At 37.8% G+C, this 25,538-nt stretch overlaps 1 protein-coding gene across 5 annotated transcripts in view; it reads right to left on the bottom strand.

Moving 5' to 3' along the window:
• Nucleotides 1-25,538, bottom strand: part of KAT6A (lysine acetyltransferase 6A) — a 107,860-nt gene that overhangs the window by 81,632 nt on the left and 690 nt on the right. The window contains exons 1-3 of one of the 5 annotated variants that reach the window (XM_035003955.1): nucleotides 24,637-25,229; nucleotides 23,512-23,599; nucleotides 22,295-23,203 (exon numbers count right to left, since the gene is read on the bottom strand). In XM_035003955.1, the coding sequence (XP_034859846.1) occupies nucleotides 22,295-22,894 (600 nt within the window). In that variant the 5' untranslated portion in view covers nucleotides 22,895-23,203; nucleotides 23,512-23,599; nucleotides 24,637-25,229. Of the gene's footprint in view, nucleotides 1-22,294; nucleotides 23,420-23,511; nucleotides 25,230-25,538 lie in introns of those variants that run through there. The other 4 variants (XM_035003956.1, XM_035003957.1, XM_035003953.1 and 1 more) reach the window with 4 other exon arrangements.

The following is a 25,538-nucleotide window of genomic DNA, read 5'->3' as shown; positions in this document are numbered from 1 at the left end:
GCAGAAGCTGGAACAGTGTGTGATCCAATAACGTATTTTGGTATGTGCAGTGATTCACTTTTAGCTACCGGTTCAGGATTAGGTTAGACTACAGATTTAGGTCTCTTTAATTAGCTGAGGAATCACTGTTCATAATTCTTCCACTACTCCTCATCCTTAAGCCCTGAGATTCTATTTCAAATGGTTTAACCACTGCATGAGCGAACACATTAATATATATACATAATATAACAGAGTAGGCTAGAAAATGTAAAGTCAAAGTTAGGGGTGCTCCACCAATGTCATCCACAAAGATATACCAAAACCTTTTGATGTATCACTTACATATCAAAACCTACAAATAATCTGTCCAATGAGGTCAGGGCCATGGCCTTGTATCTCTGCTGTACTAATGAGAATCCTGACTCTCAAGCTGGCAGCCTATGTACTCCCTAAGCAGGACTGTAATCCACAGCCTCTGTGTGCCGGGGGAAAGCAGAGCTGGGAAGCAAGGACAGATGAATCAGGAGGCAACTACACAAACAACTTTCCAGATACCACAATAGCATTTAATGGCCAACTACAGATGATTAACAATGTCAGATACATAGGAGGCACTCTGTAAGTGAACATAAAGCCCCCCCTTGCCTTAAATTCAGACACAGATTACTGTCACTCATAAAACAGTATTTGCCTGTGAGCAATATAAAGACAAACACTTTATCTTCAAGGTCCTTATAAATTAGTAGATCTAGGAAGCTTTCAATGCCAATCCACAACTTCCTACACAGTTTTACAGACACATTTCAATTCCTAGAATATGTATTATCCTACCTTCTCAGCAGAAAAACAGGTAATAAAAGGCTGAGCAAAACAATGCTTACGAGCATTTTGCTTCATTTCTAAGTTTTTCTTTAAAAAGGGGGGGGCATTTTAATTTAATCATACTTTTAAACAACCTGTCCCTTCCAATGCCATTAATAATTGATATATCTGTTCCTACTCCAATAATCCAAACAGCCAACAAGCCTGATGTTCAAACAGAAATTAAAAAATACCAAAGGGGTGCCTGGGTGGCTCAGTCAGTTGAGCATCTGACTCTTGATTTCGGGTCATGATCTCAGAGTCATGAGATCAAGCCCTGCATCAGGCTCCAAGCTCAGTCTGCTTGTCCCTCTCTCTCTGCTCCTCCCCCCACTTGCTCACTCCTTCTCTAAAGTAAATGAATGAATAAATGAATAAAATCTTTAAAGAAAATAGCAAAGAAGTTTGCTCATGGATATACAGTGTCAAAAGACAGGTTTTTCCAATTGAAATAGACTGGCTCCTTTTTTCCTCTTGAAGTTAACTCCCACAGATATTTTACTGCAAATGCAGAAAAGCACAAAGACTCTAATTGCCATTGACAACCAAAAGGCGAAGAGTTCTGAAAGAATATTAGAGCCCCAGAAAAAGCGTATCAGTGCTTCTGCAACAGGTCCTAGGATGTTAAGAGGTGGAAGAAGGTGGTGAGGGTCTTCCCTTATACAAATAAGTTCAGTTAGCAAAATTAAAAAAGTACAGAGCTGGGGATTCCACAGTTCTTTTAATATGCTTATGTGAACTATGAATATGCACTGTTTCCTTAATTTACTCTGACAGGGATTCCTCTGTTCTTTGAATGCATATTCAGGAACGGGTGTACCAAGAAAGCAATTTAGGAAACAACTCTCCTACTTACTATTTTAAAATTAGTATTAAAAGTGAGCAATAAAAATTAATATCAAGGATCGTTAGCCAAAGATTAATTAAAACGTCTCCTTTTAACAAATATACACACATGGTATATTTTAACAATCCTTTTTACATATGCATACCCTTGAACTGAAAACACCAGCATGAATACACAAAACACTTTTAACATTTCTATAAACAGAACACAACAGATTGAGATTAATGGTTACAAATACAATTTTAAAGTATAACATCCATAAAATAAGAGTCAAAGAGAACTGCAATACGATAATGTACTATTTTAAAAAAAGAGGAGTGTTAGTGAAATAGGAGATATACAAGTAGATAACTCTACTAAAAAGGTGGGAGTAAGGAGACAAAAAAATTTTCTGCAAGAGTAGCATTAAAAGGTCAAAACTTTAGGGGCGCCTGGGTGGCTCAGTCATTAAGCATCTACCTTCGGCTCAGGTCATGATCCCAGGGTTCTGGGATCGAGCCCCGCATCGAGCCCCGCATCGAGCCCCACGTCGAGCCCCGCATCAAGCCCCGCATCGAGCCCCGCATCGAGCCCCGCATGGAGCCCCGCATCAGGCTCCCTGCTCGGTGGGAAGCCTGCTTCTCCCTCTCCCAATCCCCCTGCTTGTGTTCCTTCTCTCGCTGTCAAATAAATAAAAATTTTTTTAAAAAGTCAAAACTTTTAACAGGAGAAGAAAACATTTACAAGTCTTCAAAAAAATCTTTTGTTAGTGTGAACATTTTTTTTTAAGTTTTTACTTAAATTCCAATTAGTTAACATACAGTATAATATTAGTTTCAGGTTTACGATACACTGATTTAACACCTCCATATACAAGCCTTCACATTTTTAAAGACAGTAAATACAATGATGTAATGAACAAACACAGTTGTTTAAAATATATTTTGTATGTAACTAAACCATCCAAATGACTTTGTATCTCTGGGATGTGCAAAAAAATATTAGCATTGCTTATACTTTTTTTTTTAAGAATTTATTTATTTGAGAGCAAGAGAGACCACGTGAGCAGGAGGGACGAGCAGAAGTAGAGGGAGAAGCAGGCTCCCAGCTAAGCAGGGAGCCCAATGCAGATCTCTATCCCAGCACCCTGGGATCATGACCTGAGCCAAAGGCAGAAGGACATTTAACCAACAGAGCCACCCAGGCGCCCCTATACTTTCATTCTCCCCCAGTTTTTTCCCCAAACTCTTATCACTTAAATTTTTAAAGTAAACTTATTGGAAGTGCTCTGGGACATTTTTATCATATATCAGTCTTGTGCATACAAAGAAGAAAAATGTAAGCAAAATTAATTAAGTATTCTCAAACCTTCTCTTAATTCAGAGTTCATCTCTTCCGAATCACTTTCTATTCAAAGTTGTCAGTGCTTTTTTTTGTTTTTTTCCCTTGTTTTTAGTGTGTCATTTTTTGAACCACCTAGGGTATCACTGATGCAGTAATTCTTAAAGACTATTTCCCTCTGGTCTCCAAAATTTTCTTCCAAGTTATTGACCCTACTCTGCAAGTCTGGGTGCTGACAACTTCTTGATGTACCAGAAGGTGACCACAGAAGGTTTTCTGACAAACCAGGACTCATATTCCTTGCTCATGTGATCCTAAAATGGTTTGCAGATCCCCACATTTTTATGTCTGTCTTCAATAGTTTAAAACACTGTTTCATTAAAAAGATAACAACAGCACTGTTTGGATACTTGATAGAGACTACTTATTTATTAGTAATATGTGTGCACACACTCGTGTGTATGCGTGTGTAATAAAAAGGAGGGTCTGTTGTGAAAATAAGCTGTAAGCCTTACTGTTGACTAATCTGAGAACAGGTTATCTATTTATCTCCATTATCTGGCACAAAGTAAACACTCCACAAATTCAAAGGTTTATTGAATGAACCCCCAATATTCTTCAGGCAGCTTGATAGTGCTGAGATAGAAGTTCAGGCATTTCATTCATTTGTTCAATGAATATTTCAAACTAAGAGCCAGGCCCCTTGACAGACACTGAGAAAGAAATAAAAAGCAGCCCTTGCCTTTAATGCCAGTAGGAGAGGCAGATAAATAGACTATCAGAGTAGAGAGGAATTAAATGTCATAGCATCAGCATGCCTAACATGCCATGAGAATATGTTTGTTACATTCATAAAGAAAGTCGTCTCACCAAGCCAGTAATGGTAGCGGAGGCTTAAAAGATGAGCATCAGCTTTTTTTTTGTTTGTTTGGAGGAGCATCTAAAAGAAAGACATTCCAAGCAGAAATACATACATATAAAAACTGAAAAGCAAGAGTATGATGCCTATAAGGAACTGCAATATTTTGGAAGGCAGAAGGTTAAGAAGTGTGGCAACAGATGACAATGCATAACAGCAAGGAGCCTGAACTTCATCCAGAAGGGAACAGAAATCCATGAGACCTGAGGATTCTAAACAAAGGGAGGACACGATATTTTAGAGAGAGTAATCAGATAAAAGTATAAAGGTGAGCTCCAGAAGTCAAGACTGGAGTCTGCTAGATAATCTAAGCTCCATAAGGACAGACACTTCTTTCCATTTGGTTCCCTGCTAAATCCTTAAACTTACAACAGTACCTACCACATGTCATGTATCATTAAATATTTACTGGATGAATGAAAGGAAGACAGCCTAAAGACACCTGCAGTAGCCGAAAAAAGTAGTGAACTAAATTAAGGCAATGGGAGACAGACACAGGTGGCATAACTAAGGCTGCTAAACAGCAATTACTTTATATATACAAAAATTTTATTTTTTAAGTAATCTCTACACCCAATGTGGTGCTTGAACCCACAACCCTGACATCAAGAGCTCCACACTCTACCAACTGAGCCATCCAGGCGCCCCTACTTTATATATACATATATATATATATATATATATATATAGCTTGTCAGTAGTGAATGTCACCTTTTCCTTCTACTGATGCAGCTCATAGATACTAACAATATTTTAAATTCTAAGCTCTGTAAAAAATCCAAGTTAGTTTACTAAAGAGCTACAATAATGTCATAGAAAATTGTTCCTGGTAGCAATCTTAAAGAAATCTAAATTATTTACTTTACAGTCAGGACTATAGTTACTCTCCAGCTCTGTCGAGCTCAGAAAATTCCTTGAGTCTACATACCAAGGGCTTACTATGTACCAGTGCTGTACTAGGTGCTAGCAGATACAGGTGTTTATCATGTCCTAAAGTGTGAGCAGTATCACGATCCCATGAAGAAATGGAGCAGCAAAGAATTAAATAGTTTGCCCAGGACCACACAACTAATTAAGTAGTGAAACCAGAAAGCAAACTCCAGATCCCAAATTCTATTTACTACTCTAAATGATGGTAACTGATTTGAGTGTCCAAGGATGTCGGTCTTCTTCTGGGCCTGTATTATACATTTTTCAATACTGACCAGAAAAAGCAATTTACAAAAATGCTTCATTGCATAGTTATGTTGAGATCCCCTAACCCACTCTACTAGTCACAGCTCTTTTCCCCATACAGTAAAAGGAGAAAATAGGCATTTGTGCTGCTCTTTAGGAGTATGAACTAAAATTCTCGAGCAAGGGACACCTGGGTGGCTCAGTCAGTTAAGCATCTGCCTTCAGCTCCAGTCATGATCCCAGGGTCCTGGGACTGAGTCCCACATCGGGATCCTTGCTTGGCAGGGAGCCTGCTTCTCCCTCTGCCTGCCACTCCCCCTGCTTGTGTGCTCTCTCTCTCTGACAAATAAATAAAATATTTAAAAATAAATAAAATTCTCAAGCAATAGCTTTTTACCTTTTTTCCCAGTGATACACATGACAAATGACAATCACATGTACAATACAGTCTCCTGGTATACAGGCATACCTCATTTTATTGGGCTTTTGCTTTGTATGCTTTGCAGATACTGCTTTTTTTTACAAATTGAAAATCTGTGACAACCCTGCATTAAGAAAGTCTATTGGTGCCATTTTTCCAACAGTATCTGCTCACTTCATTTCTGTGTGTCACATTTTGGTAATTCTCACAATATTTCAAGCTTTTTCATTATTATTCTATTTATTATGATGATCTATGATCAGTGATTACGACTCAAGCTCAGATGACAGCATTTTTTACCAACAAACTATTTTTTAATTAAGATAAGTAGTTTTTCTAGACAGAATACAATCGCAAACTTAAAAGACCACAGTATAGTGTAAACATATCTTTTATATGCACTGGGAAACCAAAAAATTCATTTGATCCATTTTATTGCAATATTTCCTTTATTGCAATGGTCTGCAACTGAACCTGCAGTATCTCCAAGATATGCCTGTATAAACAACTCATGTTCCCAGTTAGCATATTTGAATGCAAGTAAATCAGTGATGTTATTATAGAGGTAACCACCTTAATTTTTCAATTAAATCATTTCTTACTTGAAATTATTTTCAACATGTCTCACAAATGAACGTAAAACACTACTATTCTAGAGCAGGGGTGGGCAAACCATGGTCTACAGACCAAATCCAGCCCACACCACCTGTTAGGTAAGTAAAGTCTATTGGAACACACACTAGTTTGTTTACATATTGCTTATACTTGATCCTCACAGAGTTGAGAAGCGAGATCAGAGACTATATGGCCCGCAGAGCCTAAAATACCTACCCTCTGGCACTTTACAGAAAATGTCTGCCAACATCTTTCTTAGACTAACAATTCAATCAAAGCTCCACTATTTTGGAAACTTACAGGTCAATACACCAGACAAATCAGTTTCCTTATCTTTAAAAAAAACAGTTTTTGTACTTAAATTCTCAGAGCTCCCTGGACTTAGGCATCACTTCATATAATTTATTGCTATTTCCTTAGCTCCCTTACTTGACTGAGAGCAGAGTATCTAGCATGCCTCTTATATATTATCCCAGTACCTAGCATAGCACCTGGGAAATAGAAATTCTGTGGAAATCTGCTGAGTACATGTCTGAAAATAAGCATATGATTTAAGACAATCAGTCAAGAGTAAAAGATACTCAATCCTACAGAAACTTGTTACTCAAACTGTATTCTGTTCAGCAGTAGAATACTCAGGAGCTTGTTAGGAATGCAAAATCTCAGGCCTCACCAAAGACCTAAAACTGTATTTTAACAAGATCCCCAGATGAAAATTTGAGGAACAGTACTATACAAGGGGGTAATTATATATTAATTATAATTTTATTAAATTTGTAGTAATTATATTAAAGTTGTTAGTTTGTTTCCCAATATGAGCCAGGCCACTTTGCATGGGGAAAAACAACCGCTTCAAGGCTTCATCCTTACCTTAATTCTGAGCTTCAAGATACAAAATAAAGACCTATTTGACAACTTCGACAAAGGGGGTACTTCCTTTTTTTGTTCTTTTATGGGGTGGGGGCAGAAACGTTGTTACTAAAAAATAGGACCAAATGTGGGGACTGTTCAAATATTTTGCCTATTCCAAAGCACTATGACCAGAGGACCATGTCCATCCTAATCTAAGTGATTATAAAGTATATGAAAAACACTTTTTAAACTACCTAGATGTCTGTTTTTATGTCCTGTTAAAATTGAGATGTGTTCATGAAAACTTCAAATACTTTTCAAAATATGATGGCAATATTTTGTGGGTTAATAAATTGATTTGTTTTGTTGTTTCATAGGAGAAAAGAGGAAAGTCAACACTACTTCTTGCTGTTTAGTTTTGAAAGTAAAGGCTAAAAACCATTGCAGCTATGACCTGCTCAGGCTAAAAATAATCCTCAAAAAGGCTGATGCTTGATGAATTTGGTAATTTCAGTACTATTACTATCCCACTTACAGAAAAGGAAACTGACACTCATGGAAGATAAAGTAACTTGAAGATCAAACAAGTGATGAGGCTGAGATCTGTGGCTCTTAAATATTCTTATATAAGCCCCAAACTAATCAGAATTAGTTCTGTAATAATTCATAAAGAACTTTAAACTACTGCGCCAACTTACCAGAATTTCAGTTTATTTCAACTCTGAATTCATAGTGGTTTTTTTCTTTTGACTACCACTAGCCTCTACATTCTAGCACATATATTTTAGCTCTATAACCTTGGGCAAATCACTTGACCTCTATGAGCCTTTAGTTCATCTATAATATAGCCAAACTTCCTTAAAGGGTTATTGTGACCTAAATACCTAGCACATAATATTTACTCAAAATTATTTAAGTTTTCAAATATAAGTACTACATAACATGCACTTAAAAAGACTGACAAGCAAGAACATACTAAATCATCTACTGAATAGGGTTTCCCCACCATCAGTACAAAAGCAACAAACTTAAGATTTGGGGGAGTGGGTGAAAGGTCATTCTACAGGACAGAAATCTAACAGTATAGGCCACTACAAGAGCAAGGTCATTATAAGCTTACAAGGGAGACCCAGCAAAAAAAAAGACCTAGCTATTTCTCAAGCAACATCATAACAGTTAAAAAGAAACTCAACAGATTTCTGATTAAGAATTGTATGTTTTTAAGTAATCAGGCTTAAGAGAGACTAATAGAATACAGATCAGAGGTTGTCTCTGGGCACTAGGATAGAAGAACAAACTCCAGTGAGAATCAAAAAATGGAGTCAAAAATGGATAATGACTTTTCATTTATCAGACTGCCAAAGATCAAAAAGTTTGATAATACTGTGCTGCAAAGGGTGTAGGCAAAAATTACACTGCTGGTAAATCTCTACGGAGAGAAATTTAGAAATACCCAAATTACAAAGGCATATACATTCTCTGACCCAATTATTCCACTTCTAGTAACTTACAAATCTAAAATAATGCACAAAGGAGGTTATTGAGTGCGAAGAAAAACAAGCGGGGAGAAAAACAAGGCAAGGTGCAGAACAGTATGTGGAAGTATGCTATCAAGTATGCTATCAACTGTGGGGAAAAAATGCATATATAAAAGTGATTACTTATATACACAGAGAATCTCTCTGGAAGGTAGAAACCAAGCGCATTGGCTGCCTCCAGGAGGGGAACTGATTAGCTGGGGAACAGGAGTTAGAAGAATACTTTTAATGGAACTCTTTTGTATTTTTTGAATTTTACATACTAATGAATATATTATCTATTGGGCAAACACAATTTCTTAAAAGTTTTAAAAATATTTTATGGGTAACAGAGAACAAGTATTACCTTGAAGGAATAGCAAATGGTACTTTTTAGCTGAGGTATCAACATTTGCTGAAAACATCTGAAACTCTAGCTCTCCTTTTAATCTACAGAGGCTATAAATTTTGAGGATAAATGGTTTAGCCTCTAAGTTTAAAGAGAGTTAATAGTTTAAAAAAAAAAACAAAACCTGATTTCTATCACTTCCCCTTGCAGTTTAAACCTGACAGTTTCAATTCAACAAACATTTTCTGAGCATCTTACAAAGTGTCAGGACCTGGATACAAAGATTAATAACATGTATGACCTGATAAATGGTTGAACAGATGCACATAATAAATGGTAAAGGACACCACTTTTTTTAATGCCTGTCATTTTCATGAACAAGAGGCAGCCTGATGTGGCAGAAGGAGTACTGGGCTTGAAAGAGACCAGGACTGTAATTCCATTTACTCCCTTTATTCCCTTAACCAATCATATAATTCTGCATACATAAAATCTAGCAATTGTAACACCTGGACTGCCTACCTTACTACAAAAGTGTTACAGCAAAAGAAGATATACATGAAAGCAAAATTCTTTATAATCTGTGAAACACTTCATAAACATAATTATTACCACCAAAATGAAGTTTTAGAGAAAAATATTTTATTTACCTTTTTCTTTCTCTAGCTTTCTTTGCTGAAGTTGAGTTCTCTGTTTAACTGAAGTTATCAGAAACAAAACTGTGTATTGTTATTATCCTTTCAAAGTTAATAGATGACAAAGCCAACCCACTTGTAAAGCATTCAAAGGAAGTAAAGGTAATTTTTTATTGAAAGTTACATATGTAGGGACACCTGGATGGCTCAGTCTGTTAAGCAGCTGCCTTCAGCTCAGGTCATGATCCCAGCATCCCACATCAAGCTCCTTGCTCAGCGGGGAGCCTGCTTCGCCCTCTGCCTGCCACTGCCCCCTGCTTGTGCATTCTCTCTCTCTGACAAATAAATAAAATCTTAAAAAAAAAAAAAAGAAAAGAAAGGAAGGAAGGAAGGAAGGAAGAAAGTTACACAAGTAAAATCCAAACAGACAAAGGCAGGTATTCAAGTGCAACTCAAAGTTGGGAGCTTACACAGCACATTAACCAAGGCCTTGGGGATACTCTTACAACGGAGGATTAATAAGAACAACAGGAAGCCTAGGACGGCAGCTATAAGGGCAAAAGGGCCAATACAAAGAGGGACTACAAAAGTACCAACAGGAGCACCTGGGTGGCTCAGTCGTTAAGCATCTGCCTTCGGCTCAGGTCATGATCCCAGGGTCCTGGGATCGAGCCCCACATCGGGCTCCCTGCTCCACGGGAAGCCTGCCTCTCCCTCTCCCACTCCCCCTGCTTGTGTTCCCTCTCTCACTGTGTCTCTCTCTGTCAAATAAATAAATAAAATCTTAAAAAAAAAAAAAAAAAGTACCAACAATTGTGGTTGTAATGCTGGCAGATCGTCAGCTTTCTTAATGATATGCTTTGTCAACACTCCAAGTTTGAAGTTGCTTTTTAAAAAATCTTGGCCTATTCTTAAGCAATAAGAGGAATGTGTTTACCTCTGTACACCAATGTATACTCACCCTGCAGAATAATTCAGATAAAACCAATCCTATCTTCTACCATTGAAAGGCAAGCAAATAGATAGACATTCAAATGTATCCTGCTGGCTTGGAGGTTACCCTATCACAAATTACTATCAGTTCAAAGAAAGCATGATATCAAGAATAAAAGCTGCTGGGGCACTAGGGTGGCTCAGTCGGTTAAGTGCCTGCCTTCAGCTCAGGTCATGATCCTGGGGTCCTGGGATAGAGCCCAGGGAGCCTGCTTCTCCCTCTTCCTTTGCCGCTCCCCCTGCTCATGTGCTCTCTCACTCGCCCTCTCCCTCAAATAAATAAATAAAATCTTTAAAAAAATAGGGGCGCCTGGGTGGCTCAGTGGGTTAAGCGTCTGACCTAAGCGCTCCCCCTGCTCACGTGCTCTCTCTCTCACTCGCCCTCTCCCTGTTTGTGCACTCTCTCAAATAAATAAAATCTTAAAAAAAAAAAAAAGCTGCTAACAAAATGCAGAAACATAAAATGCTAACTAATGTTTGCTGGGGAGGGTAGTGACTCTAAAACCAAGATCTAAAAGTTAGACATGTCATTTGGTTCTTTATTCATATTCAATTAAGCATTTATTATGGGCCTACAATGTTTTGCTTCTAGGCCTTTGTACGTGCTGCTCCCTCTGCAGGAACCACTCTCTTTCCCACCCCACCCATTTGCTTCCCCACCTCACTAACCTCTCACATGTGACTTCCTCTGAGAAGACTTCCCTAACTTTCCCCACACCCTCCTCTGCGTTTCTACAGCACTAGGTTTTAGCCCATCAGAGCACTTATCACTATGTGTGTTAATTACAGAGACTATCTCCTTTACTCAGGACTTAATCACTGTGTTGGCACCTGAAAATGTTCCATAAATACTTGCAAAGCATACCAGACACTGTGCCAGGTAGACAGGGATCTACCTAAATTCAAGATCCTAAATTCACTGTCTAGTGGGAAACAGGCTAAAGCAACAATACAATGTAAAATGGGCTACGAAGGAGGCATGTACAGGATATCAGGGGCATGAAGAGAGCTAAGTCAACCTGGAACCAGGATGAATAATGAAGAAAGAAATAGAAAGAGGATATGCCTAAACTAAGCCTGCAAAGTTTTATAAATAAGAGCTAATTAGTAAAGAAAAGAGAAAGGATAATCATTCCAGATAGGAGAAAAACAGAAGCAAGAGAAACAAGGTGGATCTGAGGAACTACAAGTAGTTTGGAATGTGCAGTGGGTCTCAAACCTTAGCATGCATCAGAATCACCTGGAGGGCTTATAAACATACAAGTTGCTGGACTCCACCCCCCAGTTTGTGATTCAGTAGGCCTGAAATACGGCCCAAGAATTTGCATTTCAAACATTTTCAGGTGACACTACTCCTACTTCTGGTCCCTAGGGCAACACTTTGAAAACCACTAGTATAGCAGAACACAGAAGGCATATGAAGGAGCAGTAGACAAGTTTGGGGCAACACGATGGGGCAAAGGGGGTTAAAAGTTATATACATAGGGCGCCTGGGTGGCTCAGTTGGTTAAGCGACTGCCTTCGGCTCAGGTCATGGTCCTGGAGTCCCAGGATCGAGTCCCACATCGGGCTCTCTGCTCAGCAGGGAGTCTGCTTCTCCCTCTGACCCTCCTCCCTCTCCTGCTCTCTGTCTCTCATTCTCTCTCTCTCAAATAAATAAATAAAATCTTTAAAAAAAAAAAGTTATATACATTATGCCAAAGAATTTGGCACTGAAGGATTTTGAGCAGAGGAGTAAGTTTAATTTTAGAAAGACGATAATAATAGTTAACATTTATAGAGCACTGGACTTTATGTATTCTGTACCATCCAGTAATTATTAGCCATATGTGGTTATTTCAATTAAATTACAATTACATTAAATACAGTTCTTCATCAACCAGCCACATTTCAAGAGCTCAATAGCCACATTATGGCCACTGGCTACTGTACTGAGCACAGATATAGAATATTCATTCCATCATCACACAAAGCACTATTAGACAACACTGATGTATATTAACTCATTAAATCTTCGAAACTTCATTTTGAGATAGACACTGTATTATCTCCATTTTATAGAAAGAAATGTGGCTAAGAAACATTAAGCAAATTACCCAAGGTCATAAAGCAAGTGATGCCTACATGGGATACAAACCCAGATGGTCTGGTTCTTGAGCCTGTGTTCGTAATCACTTCTTAATAGGATCAGTCTTGGCAATAATATGAACTGGAGGGAGATGATATTGAAGGAAGGAACACCAGTGAGGGAACTACTAAGGTAAATCAGGAGAGAAATGGCAAGGACCTGCACTAAGAGTAGCATTTGGAATGGAGAAGTTAATTAAGAGAGATGTTAAAGAAGTAGAAAAGATTGGGGATGGACTAGAAGTGAATCCAAAAGAAGTGCAAGTGTAGAAGATAACACCAAAGTTTCTTTTAAGAATCAAAGTCAATGGCAATGTCTCATACCACAGTAAGAAATCAAAAGAGCAAGTTAGAAGGTGATGAATTCCATCTGGGTCATCATGAATTTGAAGTGACTAAGAAAAGACACTACACTGTGGGATATACAAGCCCAGAGCTCAAAGGAGAAATCTGGATTATGAATTTAGTCATTAGTGCAGCGGAGGTTAAGTCTAGAGATAACTCAGAAGGTTGAAACAAAAAGAAGCAAGCAAAGAACAGGATCTTAGGGGGGCACCTGAGTGGCTCAGTCAGTTGAGCATCTGACTCTTGGTTTCAGCTCAGGTCATGAACTGGGTGGGGCTGGTGGGATCAAGCCCCACATGGGGCTCCACACTCAGCTCCAAGTCTACTTGAGAGATTCTCTTTCTCCCTCTCCCTCCCCCTCTGCCCCACCCCCTGCAAATGCTAGTGATCTCTCTTTCCCTCAAATAATTTTTTTAAAAAGATTCTCCCTCTGCCCCTCCCTCTCAAAAAACAAAAACAAAAACAAAAAAACAGGACCCTAAGGAATTCAACACACAAGATTCAGGCAAAAGATAAAAAGCCAGCAAACTGAAAATGAATTACCAGAGAGATGGAGAACAGGAAAGACACCTAGCAAAGAATTATCCCAAAGGTCAAGGGAGGAGAGAATGGTCAACAAGCACAGATGCTGCTGAAAAGTCAGGTAACATAAAGACTGAAAACTGTACACAAGAACTGTTTCAAATGGTGCTCTAGGACCAAAGGGCAGATTGCAACAGATACGGAATGAATACAGACTTTTTTTCAAGTTTCAAAATGAAGGAAAGGAGACAGGGTGTAGATGTACAGAAGGATCTCGAGCAGTGTTTTTGTTTTTATTCTAACTTGATGGGAGAGACTTCCCCATGTTAAGGGGGCAAAGAGTGGAAAGACTAGGAATATTATTGATGTGTGGACAAGGCCCCTGAGACAGGAGAGAACATAGATGAGTTCTAGACAAGACACTTCTTTCATATCCTCTGAAAAGGTAGCAAAGAGGGTAAAAATAAGTACAGACGTATTTAGGTTAGTGTAGGAGGGGTATAAACTGAATGAGCTCATATGGCCAGAGAGATTCCATTCTGTGAAGTAGAATATGGGAGTGTCTGCAGACAATGAGAAAAGCAAAAGGGCTAGAGGAAATACTGAACTGCTGCAGAGAGAACAGACGAAAGACACAGACATACATCCCAAAGCAGAACTGATTAAAGGCCACAAATTTGTAAGTGGCATCCCACCACATGGTTTGTGCAACTTTCTTCAAAATGATAAACAGTCCCATATAGGAGCAGGGAGAGAAAAATTGTTGGCTTAATGTCAAAGTTGGGGTTTGCCAATTAGAGGAGTAAAGCAAGTAACTGAGGTGACAAACCATAAGGCCAAGCAATTAGAAGAAAAACATCATAGTGGTGGGAGGGGCACACCCATCAAACTCACACATGGTACCTTCTCCAAAATATATACCATATGAGACCCTGATGAGATAAAAGAACAGGTATAGTAGGAGAGAATGGTGGAAGATTAGGGCAGTTATGGTCGGGTAGTAAGATAAAACAAAATTTAGGTTTCCATGGGTACACTGTCCTGGTTCATTCAAAGCATGTTCATGGGAGTGGATGTGAAGTATGTTGTTTCATGTATTTGTCTGAATTGCAATGATTAGACAAAAAGTAGCTGCTTCTGTCCTCTGATTCCCTCAGCCAGTTCTGTTAGAGCAGTGGTTCTTATCCCTGGCTATACATTCAATGCACATGGAGACTTCAAAACAAAACAACTTGAAATCTGGGCCCCCTAGATCTGCTAGAGTCTAATTTAACTGTTTGGTGTTTATTTTTTGAGGCTCCTTGGGCTGTTCTAAAGTGGATATAGTGTCAAGAACCACTGCTTTAGAAAGAACAGGGTTTTAGATTTATGTTATGAATTTAAAGAAAAATTGATTGGCATAAGAAGATAACTAAAGCAGGAAAATGATAAAAGAGGATCTAAATCCTAAATCAGATTAGAGATGTCCTCAACAGAAAAGTTGAAAAGCCATCTTAAAGCACAGCATCACACTTAACACACACAAAAAAATGTAACGTTTCTAAGGATTCTGTTACAGGTTCTAGAAAACTCAAGAGTTAAATGCTTCACTGTAGCCAATGAAGAAAAAAGAAAAACCTGCACTCTACTAAGCAGAAAGAATTGAAAACCAACACTTAACGGCAGCTCTCCAGGTCAACTACAGTTCACAATTCCCTGGAGGAAAAAGCAGCCTATAATATAAGCATGATAACCCCCCTTCCCCCCCCAACACACACACAAGGAATCTACCTCTTCACAAAAGGTAATGGCAAAGGAATCAGCTGTCTTCTTTCACACAAAGATTTTAAGTTTTTTAGCTACCAGATTTTTTCTACATCATTTACCAATAATCTTAAAACCACCCAATTATTTTATAAATAACTGTTCCCAATCTTAACCTTTATTTGCCATTATTCTAATGTATCTGCTAAATTTTACCACAGTAAAAGTAATGTAGAAATGAACTGACACAATGACCAAAAAAAGACAAAAATCGGTTGTCTGCTGCCTTCTCTTAAGGTTTACTATTACAAATCACCCAGAACCAAGACTATATATACATAACAATGAGGGTAGACTCTACATTCCTAATCTCCCCATACCCGATGCCTTTGATAAGAATTACTTCATTATTTAATAGAAAGGCTGGTACCTTTCTATCTCAGTCCTAAAATTTTTAAGTTCTAACCAATTATCCAAGTCCCTCAGAGGTCTATGTTACAGACTTTCTGAAAATCAGACTTAACTATAAGCAGACTTTTTTTTTTTCCCAAAATTCAAAGAGTACTTTCCCTTCCAGCGTTAAGGTAGCTCAACATGTTCTTCTAATATTAGCTAAAAAAATAAGACAACTTTCTAACTCCTCTAATTTGAGCCATAAGAAAGCAGTCTTTTCCAAAAAAATTAAAAGTTGTTTCAAGAATGTATAGCTATCTTCAAACACTGAAACAAGCTGATTTACATATTTGTGGTTATAAAAACCACCAAAATTCTCTAGACCAGGATTTATTCTATGGTTTCAATTAAGCAATACATTATTTTATACTCATTACTCTGTAATGCTTTAAAGCAGTACTACAGCTTAATAAAAAAAAAGCAAAGAATTGAGAAGTTTCTCCCAGATTAACTTGCTGTGCAGCACTGAACAAGACACTTAAATCTCTTGGGCCCTCAATTTCTCTATTTAAGAATAGAAACATTGTTATCCAAGATTGCTACTTGCTCAAAATTCTACAAAATGCAAAAGATTCTATTCTTTTTCTTTTCAAATAATTTATCTATACTTTGTAAGCATAATATAATCCAAATATAAAATATACCTTACTCAACACCACAGCCAAATTTATTTTTCCTTAGCAGGTTTTTTTTTTTTTTTTAATTGCTGGCAGTTAAAAACCATTTTGACCCAGAATGGCATCCTGCAAATCTAAATGCTACACTACTATAATCCCCATGCTTAATTTCAACCCTTAACCAAATAGTGCCATACTACAAACTGTTTCTTCACCTGTTCCCTAATGAAGTTGAAAGTAATTCTTTGGGCTTGAATTTACAGAGTTATGTACAGTGCTGACGAAAGCCATCTGTTGGGAACTATTGGAAAACACCAGAAGAAATAGCCTAGATTTTCCTGGGAACCAGCTGCAGCTCATTGAGTCCTAATCCTGCTCCAGCTGGGAAAAGCAGAAGGGTGAAGTCGCTACAGGTCTAATTCATCTGCCGCAGATTCTTTGTGAACTGACTCCACCCATGAGCAGCCAATTGGTAAACAACTTTATCAGAGGAGGCTCTTAATAATTCCTATACACAACATTCATTTGTTTCTTTAAAAATGTTTAAATCACAACACCAAAAGTATTCATTATTGTAATTTTAACACTTCCCAGTTCACTAAAAACAAAAAACTTCTCAATTCTATTTTAACCAACCAACCTGGCAACCAGACTCAGTCCTCTTATATAGCTAAGATCCAAGTCAGTGTAGAAAATATACTTTCTCCAATGTTCTACATAGGAAGAGAAAAAGTCCTATTATCTGCTTTCATAGTATTAAAGGTAATTGGAATGTAAAAAAATACTGGCCCATGTATCAGGATGAACTAAATAAAAAACAGGCAGCATGGATAAGATAATGCATTTTGCATACATTCATTTTCTATTTGGTGTTTTATGAGAAGCCATAATGAAAACCTTTATTATTAAATGTTATTAGACAGCTATTATATAAATATACTACACCTATAAAATTTAACCATGTAAAATTCTCTGAGACTTCAATAAGAAAACATGTTAAAGCACTCAGAACAGTACTCAACGCATTGTTAGCCCTTAACAAATGTTAGCTATTAATAGGTTTCTATAAGCAACTGCTTACATTCCCTTGGCCTACTGATACAGGGCAAAGAAAGGTCAAGATGGTTAGATCCTCTAGATCCCTATTCCCGAAGCAATTTATAGTATCTGACATCTTCATTAATGTCTTCCCTTCATTTCATCAATTTATTAGAAGTTAGTCCAAGAAAGAGTAAAGTGGTACTGTCAAAAGTATAGGAAAAATATCTAGGTTGCGTGCATTGGCTGGGTATAGAAGTTTTGATTAGCAATGGCTAAAACCAAAGATTGCTTTAGTAGATCAAATTTTCTTTCAGGGTGTGTCATGGGCTGAAAATTACCCAAAACACACACAGTTCACAGGCTAACTAGAAGACCCAAAATTGCCCATACAGCTGATTGTACTGTATTACAAAGATATCTCTGCCTGAGTTATTTTTAAAATTCTGGGTTTTTAATAAGACTAAGTCTGCTGAGACAAAGGCAATTCCTAACCACATTTATATTTAACCTACCTCAATAACTTGTAGTTAACAAATTTTTATTTCTAGCCAGCTTTTCCTCAGGGCCCACAACATTTAGAGTCACCAAAAAATGACATAGCATCAATTTTACTATAAAGGCCATTTCCAAATAGCTAAATCAAAGCTTTATTATTCTTAACTCAGTAACTTGAAAACATATTCCCAAATTCACATCTGTACATCAAAGCCCCACTTACTCTGTGAATTTAAAATGTCAAATTCCAGTAACAAAAATAATTTGGATTCTACTAACGGTTTACTGTATTGAGATAGAACTTATTTTAAAAAGGCTATAAATTTATCACTTGATCTTTCTCCTCCAGGTTACTAACCTAGCTGGGTAATAACCTAAACAATAACATTGGTTGACAATACTTTCTCTACCCTTTCCAACTAATGCTTCAGCAAATGTTCCACAACACTATTCAACAGAGTAACACTTTAATGATGTGGCTGATTATCACAAGAGTACAGTTTTCTGGACAAGTAATATGGAACATAAGCAATATATATTCAAGTACATTTTTCTGTGTTAAAATGAAGCCAAAAGTTTGAAATCAAGGTGAAAATTATTCCTGAAAAGGTTCCTTCCAAGACTCAGTGTCTAAAGATACAAACCATCACAGTCTCAAGTAATACAGCCTCCCCCAAGAAACATCTCATTATTTCTCAGGGATTCACAACACTTAATTGTTATGAACACAATGACTGTAAAAAACTAAAAGTTGTATTTTATACACTAAAAAAGAATCCCCAAAACATTTATTTCATCTCTCTTAGCCTTAATCCTCAACAAGACCTAAATCCTAAATTCATTGCTATGGTAAACATCTAAATGTTTGCTGAATATGAATAAATGAAACAAATGAACAAATTATTTACAGTAAAATCTGTATTTCAAAAGGAACAAAATTTGCAAGGGGCCAATTGTTATTTAAGCCAGTTTCACACTATCACCCTCATCTCTATGCCACAATTCAAGGAAAAGCAACATTTTGAATTCCCAAATGAAAGCATGCTATTACAGCCATGCAACAAATCCCAGACTGCAAATCAGAAAACTTCAGTAACAGATAAAATGAAAATTAATAAGCACAGACATTATCTTCAAGAAAAAAAAAAATAAAACAAAATGTCATGTAGACAAAACCATTTCTTTGGGCGCCTGGGTGGCTCAGTCGTTAAGCGTCTGCCTTCGGCTCAGGTCATGATCCCAGGATCCTGGGATCGAGTCCCACATCGGGCTCCCTGCTCGGCAGGAAGCCTGCTTCTCCCTCTCCCACTCCCCCTGCTTGTGTTCCTGCTCTCGCTATCTCTCTGTCAAATAAATAAATAAAATTTTTAAAAAAAAAAAACCATTTTTTTATGGACCTCAGGTATACAAAACTAGATTTTTCATAATCTCTGGTTTCTGATACATTCTTATCACTGGTTCAAGGCCAGTTTTAGAATCCAGTCTATCATAGAGAAAAAGACACAAACCGTGAAGGGGTAGAGGTATGGGGAAATGTGTCCTTTCATAATTAGAGAATGTGCTATGAAGTTAACACCAAGAACATTCACAATTGTGTACTTGACTGCAGTGACAGGCATTATATGTAACAACTCCCAAGAGGCAGTAGGTATAGCTGTTATAAAGACTGGAGCCAGACTGCCCAAGTTCAAATCCTAGCTTTGCCACTTAGTATCTCTGTGACTCGGAGAAATTACTAAACCTCTTGCCTCTTTATGAGGCATAAAGAGGTTTTATGCCTCAATTTCTTCACCTGTAAGATAACAGAACCTACTTCATTGAGTTGTATGAGAATTAAATAAGTTAGTACATGTATAGCTTTAAAGTAATGCCTGGCACATGGTAAACATATCAAGTTAAACAAAGTCACCATAAACTACCACAACCCTAAAGCTAGCTCAGAAATTTCCCTTACAACGTGGATAAAACTTTTAAATCATAGTATCCCACGGATTTTCCTCACTATTTACAAATGTGAAAACACACTTAACTTCAAGTGTGTTCACAAAAACTCTTAAAAATACAGTATTTCTACACAGCTGATCCCACCAAAAGTAGCAAAAACCACTCAGTTGCTGAAAATCTAACAGTTCTACAGTTCCTTCCAAAAGTTGATATCCCAAAGAAATAAAAGTTAAAATTCATATAGAAAAAAATAAAGAGGAACTTGAAATAATGCCATTTCAGTTCTAAGGAGAGTGCCTGGCCCACAACAGGTGCTCAATAACCTTTTGCTGAATTAATTAAGGCCTAAAAGTGGAACTACTTCTGGCCTACATTTTCCTTTCTCCATCACTGTCGAATACACCCTAATTTTTTTGAGAATATCTAGGTTCATAACAGCAAACCAATCAATTTTAAAAAGAGGAAAGAAAGTAAATAAAATACAATATAAAGAGCAAAACTATATAATCTGTTCAGAGAAGGAATAATTCCTCACTGTATTATGATTTCAAATGTGAGCTTTTCCTATCTTTGGGGGAAGCACTCAGGAAAATCACTACTGAAAATAAGACTATTTAAAAATATATAACAGATCTCATCAACTCTAATTTCATAGATATCATAAAATTAGTTTTCAATTCAGACCAGTACACATATATAGAAGTCTCAATTCAATGAAACTCGATTTTCCTAAATGTATACTCCAAATTTAGTTACTTCAGTTAATAACACTATATATTACAGTTATGTAACCAAAAAGATATTTCTAACCAAAAAGATATTTCTAACCAAAGTAAACCAGCAAATCTCTACTGGATTAAACTTTTTTTTTTAATGTAGAGGTCTCAGCTCAGCTGTAAAGTAGGAATTGTTGGATTAGATGGTTCTCAAGATCCCTTTCAAAAGTAAAATCCTAGGGTGACAGGACTCAGATATGTCCCATAGTGTACTATATTGGCTACCTTTTAAAAATATGCACAACTGATGTCTTATGTATGGCTAATATTTTTAAAAATTAAAATATTTAATTCAAGCAAGGGAAACTATAATGAAAGCAAGCAGCCAGGTGTTCTAACAAGAATTTATAATACTCAATTCACACAACACTGAATTCATTGTAAACTATAAATTATTTCCTGTTTCCAGTAGTTAACCTGTAGATCATTTGGTAACAATTTCAGGAATCAATCATACTTCTTTTAACTTCAGCCATATGTGATCAAGAAACAGTTCTTACAGTAAGAGTTCTACAACAGCACTGAACTACAGAATAAAGCATTTTAGTTACCTGTCCACCTTGAATTTTTAATACCACACTTTTAATAAATGCTCAAATGACAAAGAACCATTCTATCAGAATCATTTCAAGGTTAATAACAGTAAGATAATGTTTCTATTTCAAAGTTCACAGGGAAAATTGAACCCTAAAATAGATCTCTAAAAACTTCATCAAAGAAAAATACTGTTTTCAATTGTTATTCAAACAAAAATCTATAGGTGGGTTATTAACTGCAATAAATTTAGACTGAATCTCAAATACTTTAAAATACATGCAATGTTAACTTTACAATCTTCTCAACCTAGAAGTAGCTTCCATGATCTTAGGCAAGATAAAGATTATTTTACTATTGTATACTAAAGTGTCCATCTGTACTACGACTCTCCCCAGAACTACAATTCAGAACACCTGAAATAAATTTACAGCTAAGACACTAGGTCAATGTAAAAAACTGCTACTAACAAAATTCTCCTCATCCCCCAGTATCTATTTAAGGGCCACATTTTGCTGTTTCTTAGTGTACTTTCAACTGCACAAAATAACAGCATGAAACACTGAGTACAGTAAGGTATACCACTGTGTATCAAAACTCACAACTCCACAGAACTTTAGGAATACAGGATACTTTATTCCTGACCCATGTAGTTACCCCTGTCATAAACAATAACACTTAGGACTTCATCCTATGAAAAGAATACATGACAGAAAGTTAGAATACAACAGAAATAAGAACTGATAAATTTGCTTAGCTATTACTATGGGCCAGGAGAATCAGTCTCACTCCTGCCTCATGATAATGTAAAACAAAAGAAAAAAAGGAAAAAGAGAGGTTCTTAGAATCACCTGCTTATTTCAAATCCAAGCCTCCAACATTTAGCAGCGCTCATCAACTGCCAGCAGTAAGATGTTGTAAGAACTTACAACAGCCTTCAAGTTGAATGCTACTTTTAAATTCTAATCTAAACATGTTCTTTTAGGTGCATCAATACACTCTGAGACTCAGGTATCAAATATTTCAAAGTATAAGGACAACGGTATCTACTGAATTCTAACAACTCATCAATAAAAAACCAGAGGTGATCATTCCATAAGTCCCCAAACACAAAACCTGAATGTAACTTCTATATAACTTCTTAGAAATATGACTTCATAGCATGCTGTAGCATCAGCTCTACGAACACTGATGCATATGCCACTCTTACCTTATCCTTTTCATGTGGAAGGAGTGACACTGGAGGTAAAGAGGAAAGAGACTCACAACTCTCTTTCCCATCCACACTGGTTGCTTTAGTGTTGAGCCGATAAAGAGGTCCATCTTTAAGGAGTCTGCCGTGGCCAACGGCTCGTTTAATAGCCAATCGTAATTGCTGGTGAAAGCCAGAGGCAGCACTGCCTCCAAATAATGCAGACACATCCTTCTGACCTTTCAAAAAACGTTCAATGCTTTTCAAAGTCGAGCCACTGGACTCTGCCAAGCCCTCAACTGCACGCTTGATCAGTTTATTCCAATCTACATTTTGTTTATTATCCAATTTTCCATGGTTTCGGGGTTTAGGAAGTGCTATTCGCCCAGGATTATCAGGATCTTTATAGGAATTGAGTCCTTTATTGGAGACTTTTAAAATTGTTCCATCTTTAACACTCAACTCCAATTGTTCTAAAACAGTTTTACGATCCAAGCCATGGGATGAAGACACTGCATTGCATATCCTTTCTTCTGAAGGACGCTGTTTTTGCTTCTTCACTTTTTTGATGGCCTCCAAAATCCACTCCGTATACAGCGGGTTAGCGAGTTTTACCATGGTGAAGGATTCTGTATATCCATAGAGTCGTTATCCCTTATCCTGATGCTGAGTAAGTTTTACACCATGGAAAACAACATTCTCGGAGGCTGGGAACCAGTTAACCATAGCATACAAGTTTTCTGGCCTGAGTCCTTTCTCCCTTCACAGAGTGCCTCCTCACTTTTACTTTAGAAACCAAAACAACCTGTTATTTGAAATGTCTTTAAATTTCCCAATAAACTTCTCAATAGCACCACACATGGATCTCTTCATAAAGTTGTAACTCAAGAACATCTCCTTCCCAGCAGAAAAATGTGCATCTTATGCCTGAAAAACAAACAAGGTCAGTTTTCTATCAAGTCCCATTTTGTAAATAAGCTAATAACTGAGACATCCTAGTCTTTAAAGATAATCAAATATCAAGTGTTTACTGAGCACCTGTAGAGTTTTAACAAGTTTCTACCAACATTCCAAAAACAGTTATGTATGTAAACCATTGGGGTAAAAAGGAAAAAAAAAAAAGATGAATAATTAGGATACAATGAGGAAACAAGATGAGACATACTATGAATGACCTTAGGCTACAACTAAGCAGAGGGGTGCTGACTATTCTGTACTCCACAATCTCTGCTCACCAGTCTATGAACTGAAACTCTTCCTTGACATCTTTCCCCAAGAACCTATTCAGCACTTCAACAAGTATCTGGATTAGTAGAAAGAATCCTGCAATGAAAGTAAGAGTGAATCTTTCATCTTTCAAAATTCCAGACATTCAAACTGCATAAAAACAGTCAAAAAAAAAAAAAGTCAATAAGGCAAAAAAAATTGAGAAAATTTTAACTATTTCATATATTAAAAGAAACAAAGAATACAATTTACACAGATAAAGTTCATATTTTAAGTACATTACTGTAAACATTCCAAATGGAAACAAAAATAATATTGAAAATCAAGTGAGAAAGTCGTTAAAGAATTTTAAAATCCAAATTCAAATTTTAAGAACTACACGCTGATAGCTTCTCCTAAATCAAACTAAAATACTAATATTCGATATACTAGAGGGAGAAACAACTGTCAAAACGTTCACAACCAAGCTACAGATAAACTAGAAGTAAGAAAGGTCCAGAATCACTGGGTTCAAAAATGCACACACTACATATCAAATGTACTATATTGCCTGTTGGCAGGTTTAAAGAAATCTCACAGATTCAAGATTGCTGACCTGAAATGTACATTAATGAGTAAAACACAAGCACATAAATATATTCCCTCTTCAGGATCAAAGTCAATAGTCTTCTTTGAAACAAAAAGATCTGGCAGATACACATCTTTTTGAAAATCACCAAAATAATGAATTCTGAATCAAATTAACTTCTTTGCTTCCAAAAAATAAATATAACGACTTATTTTTTTTAGAACGTCTGCTCTTGTTCTGAGGAGCATTTGCATTACAACATAAACAATGATAGAAAAATGGCTCCCGCAGCAAGTATTAGGACTGACATTAAAATCAAAAGGAAAACTAACAGACATTAGGAAAGCTACAGTCCTATCAACTCTAATAGGAAAGAAAAGGCTGAAGTAAACACTCAAACCTGAGCCAAGATTTATTTTTAAATTAGCTGACTAAAAAGAAGCCCCCCTGAGAGAGCTATGCTTCATTTTGGTGAGAGCCTCGGGAGGATAGAAATCATAGTCTTATTACTCCAAGAACGTTCATTATATAGACATTAACGCTAAACTAAATGAGAGGCTACAACCTGAGTTTAAGAAGCTGGGAACGTCCTAATTGATTATGCTCGCAGGTAAACGAATGAATGACAGCTACTCATTGTCTCTCTGGCCAGGGTTTTCACCAGTCTCCAGGTCTTCCGAAAGTAAAGCGCCTGCAGACTTGAACTTTAACTCTCTGAAAGTACACCAGCGGCTAGAGAGAAAGTACAACTTGCTTCCGACAGTCCTTCCCCGGTCTCCATTCCCCACCCCCAGACACATCTTCGCGCTCTCTTTTTAAAGAGCGAGAAACTTTAAAAACTTGGAACTGCACAACCCTGCAGCTTGCCAACGGGTAGCTTCGCCGTTCCCATTAGATGGAAACAGAACCCGAGGACTAAGTTAACAATGAAATCACGTGAAAGAGTTAAGAGCAATGTATCTCCCATTCCCGGCTCCTCCAAATCCTAAGCTCCACAGAGGCCGGTTCAAAGGAGGCGTTTGGGGCACGCAGGCTGCCCAAGGAGCCTGACAGGTCCCGCAGCTCCCGTCCAAACCGGCCGAAGGTTGACAGGCAGCCCGCCGCCTCCCCTCCCAGCACAGGGGCTGACAGCCCGACAGACACAACACCACACGTGCTGCCTCCTCCGCACCACAACACCCGCCAGCCTGTCACCCCCACTTGCCGCCTCAGCCCCGCTCGGATCTCAGCGAACCCGGCCGGAGCCGGAGAGCGAGCGCCCGGGAGCGCGGGCAGAAGGGGCCGCGCCCGGCCTGGGGCGGCGAGCGGCCGGGCGCAGGTGGGGCCGGGGCTGTGGGCGCGCCCCCGAGGGAGAGCGGGCTCGCCGACACAGCCCAGCCCGAGGCTCGGCGGCCTGGGCCGCTCGCAGCCCGCCCACCCGCCGGCTCCCAGGGGCTGGGCCCGGCGGGCGGGCAGGCGGGCGGGCGG

The sequence above is a fragment of the Mirounga leonina genome, unplaced genomic scaffold (genome assembly GCF_011800145.1).
Source record: "Mirounga leonina isolate KUSES-001 unplaced genomic scaffold, KU_Mleo_1.0 Mir_128, whole genome shotgun sequence".
NCBI classification, from domain to species: domain Eukaryota; kingdom Metazoa; phylum Chordata; class Mammalia; order Carnivora; family Phocidae; genus Mirounga; species Mirounga leonina.
Note: the sequence above shows the minus strand (reverse complement) of the source record. Positions and strands in the feature narration are given on the sequence as shown.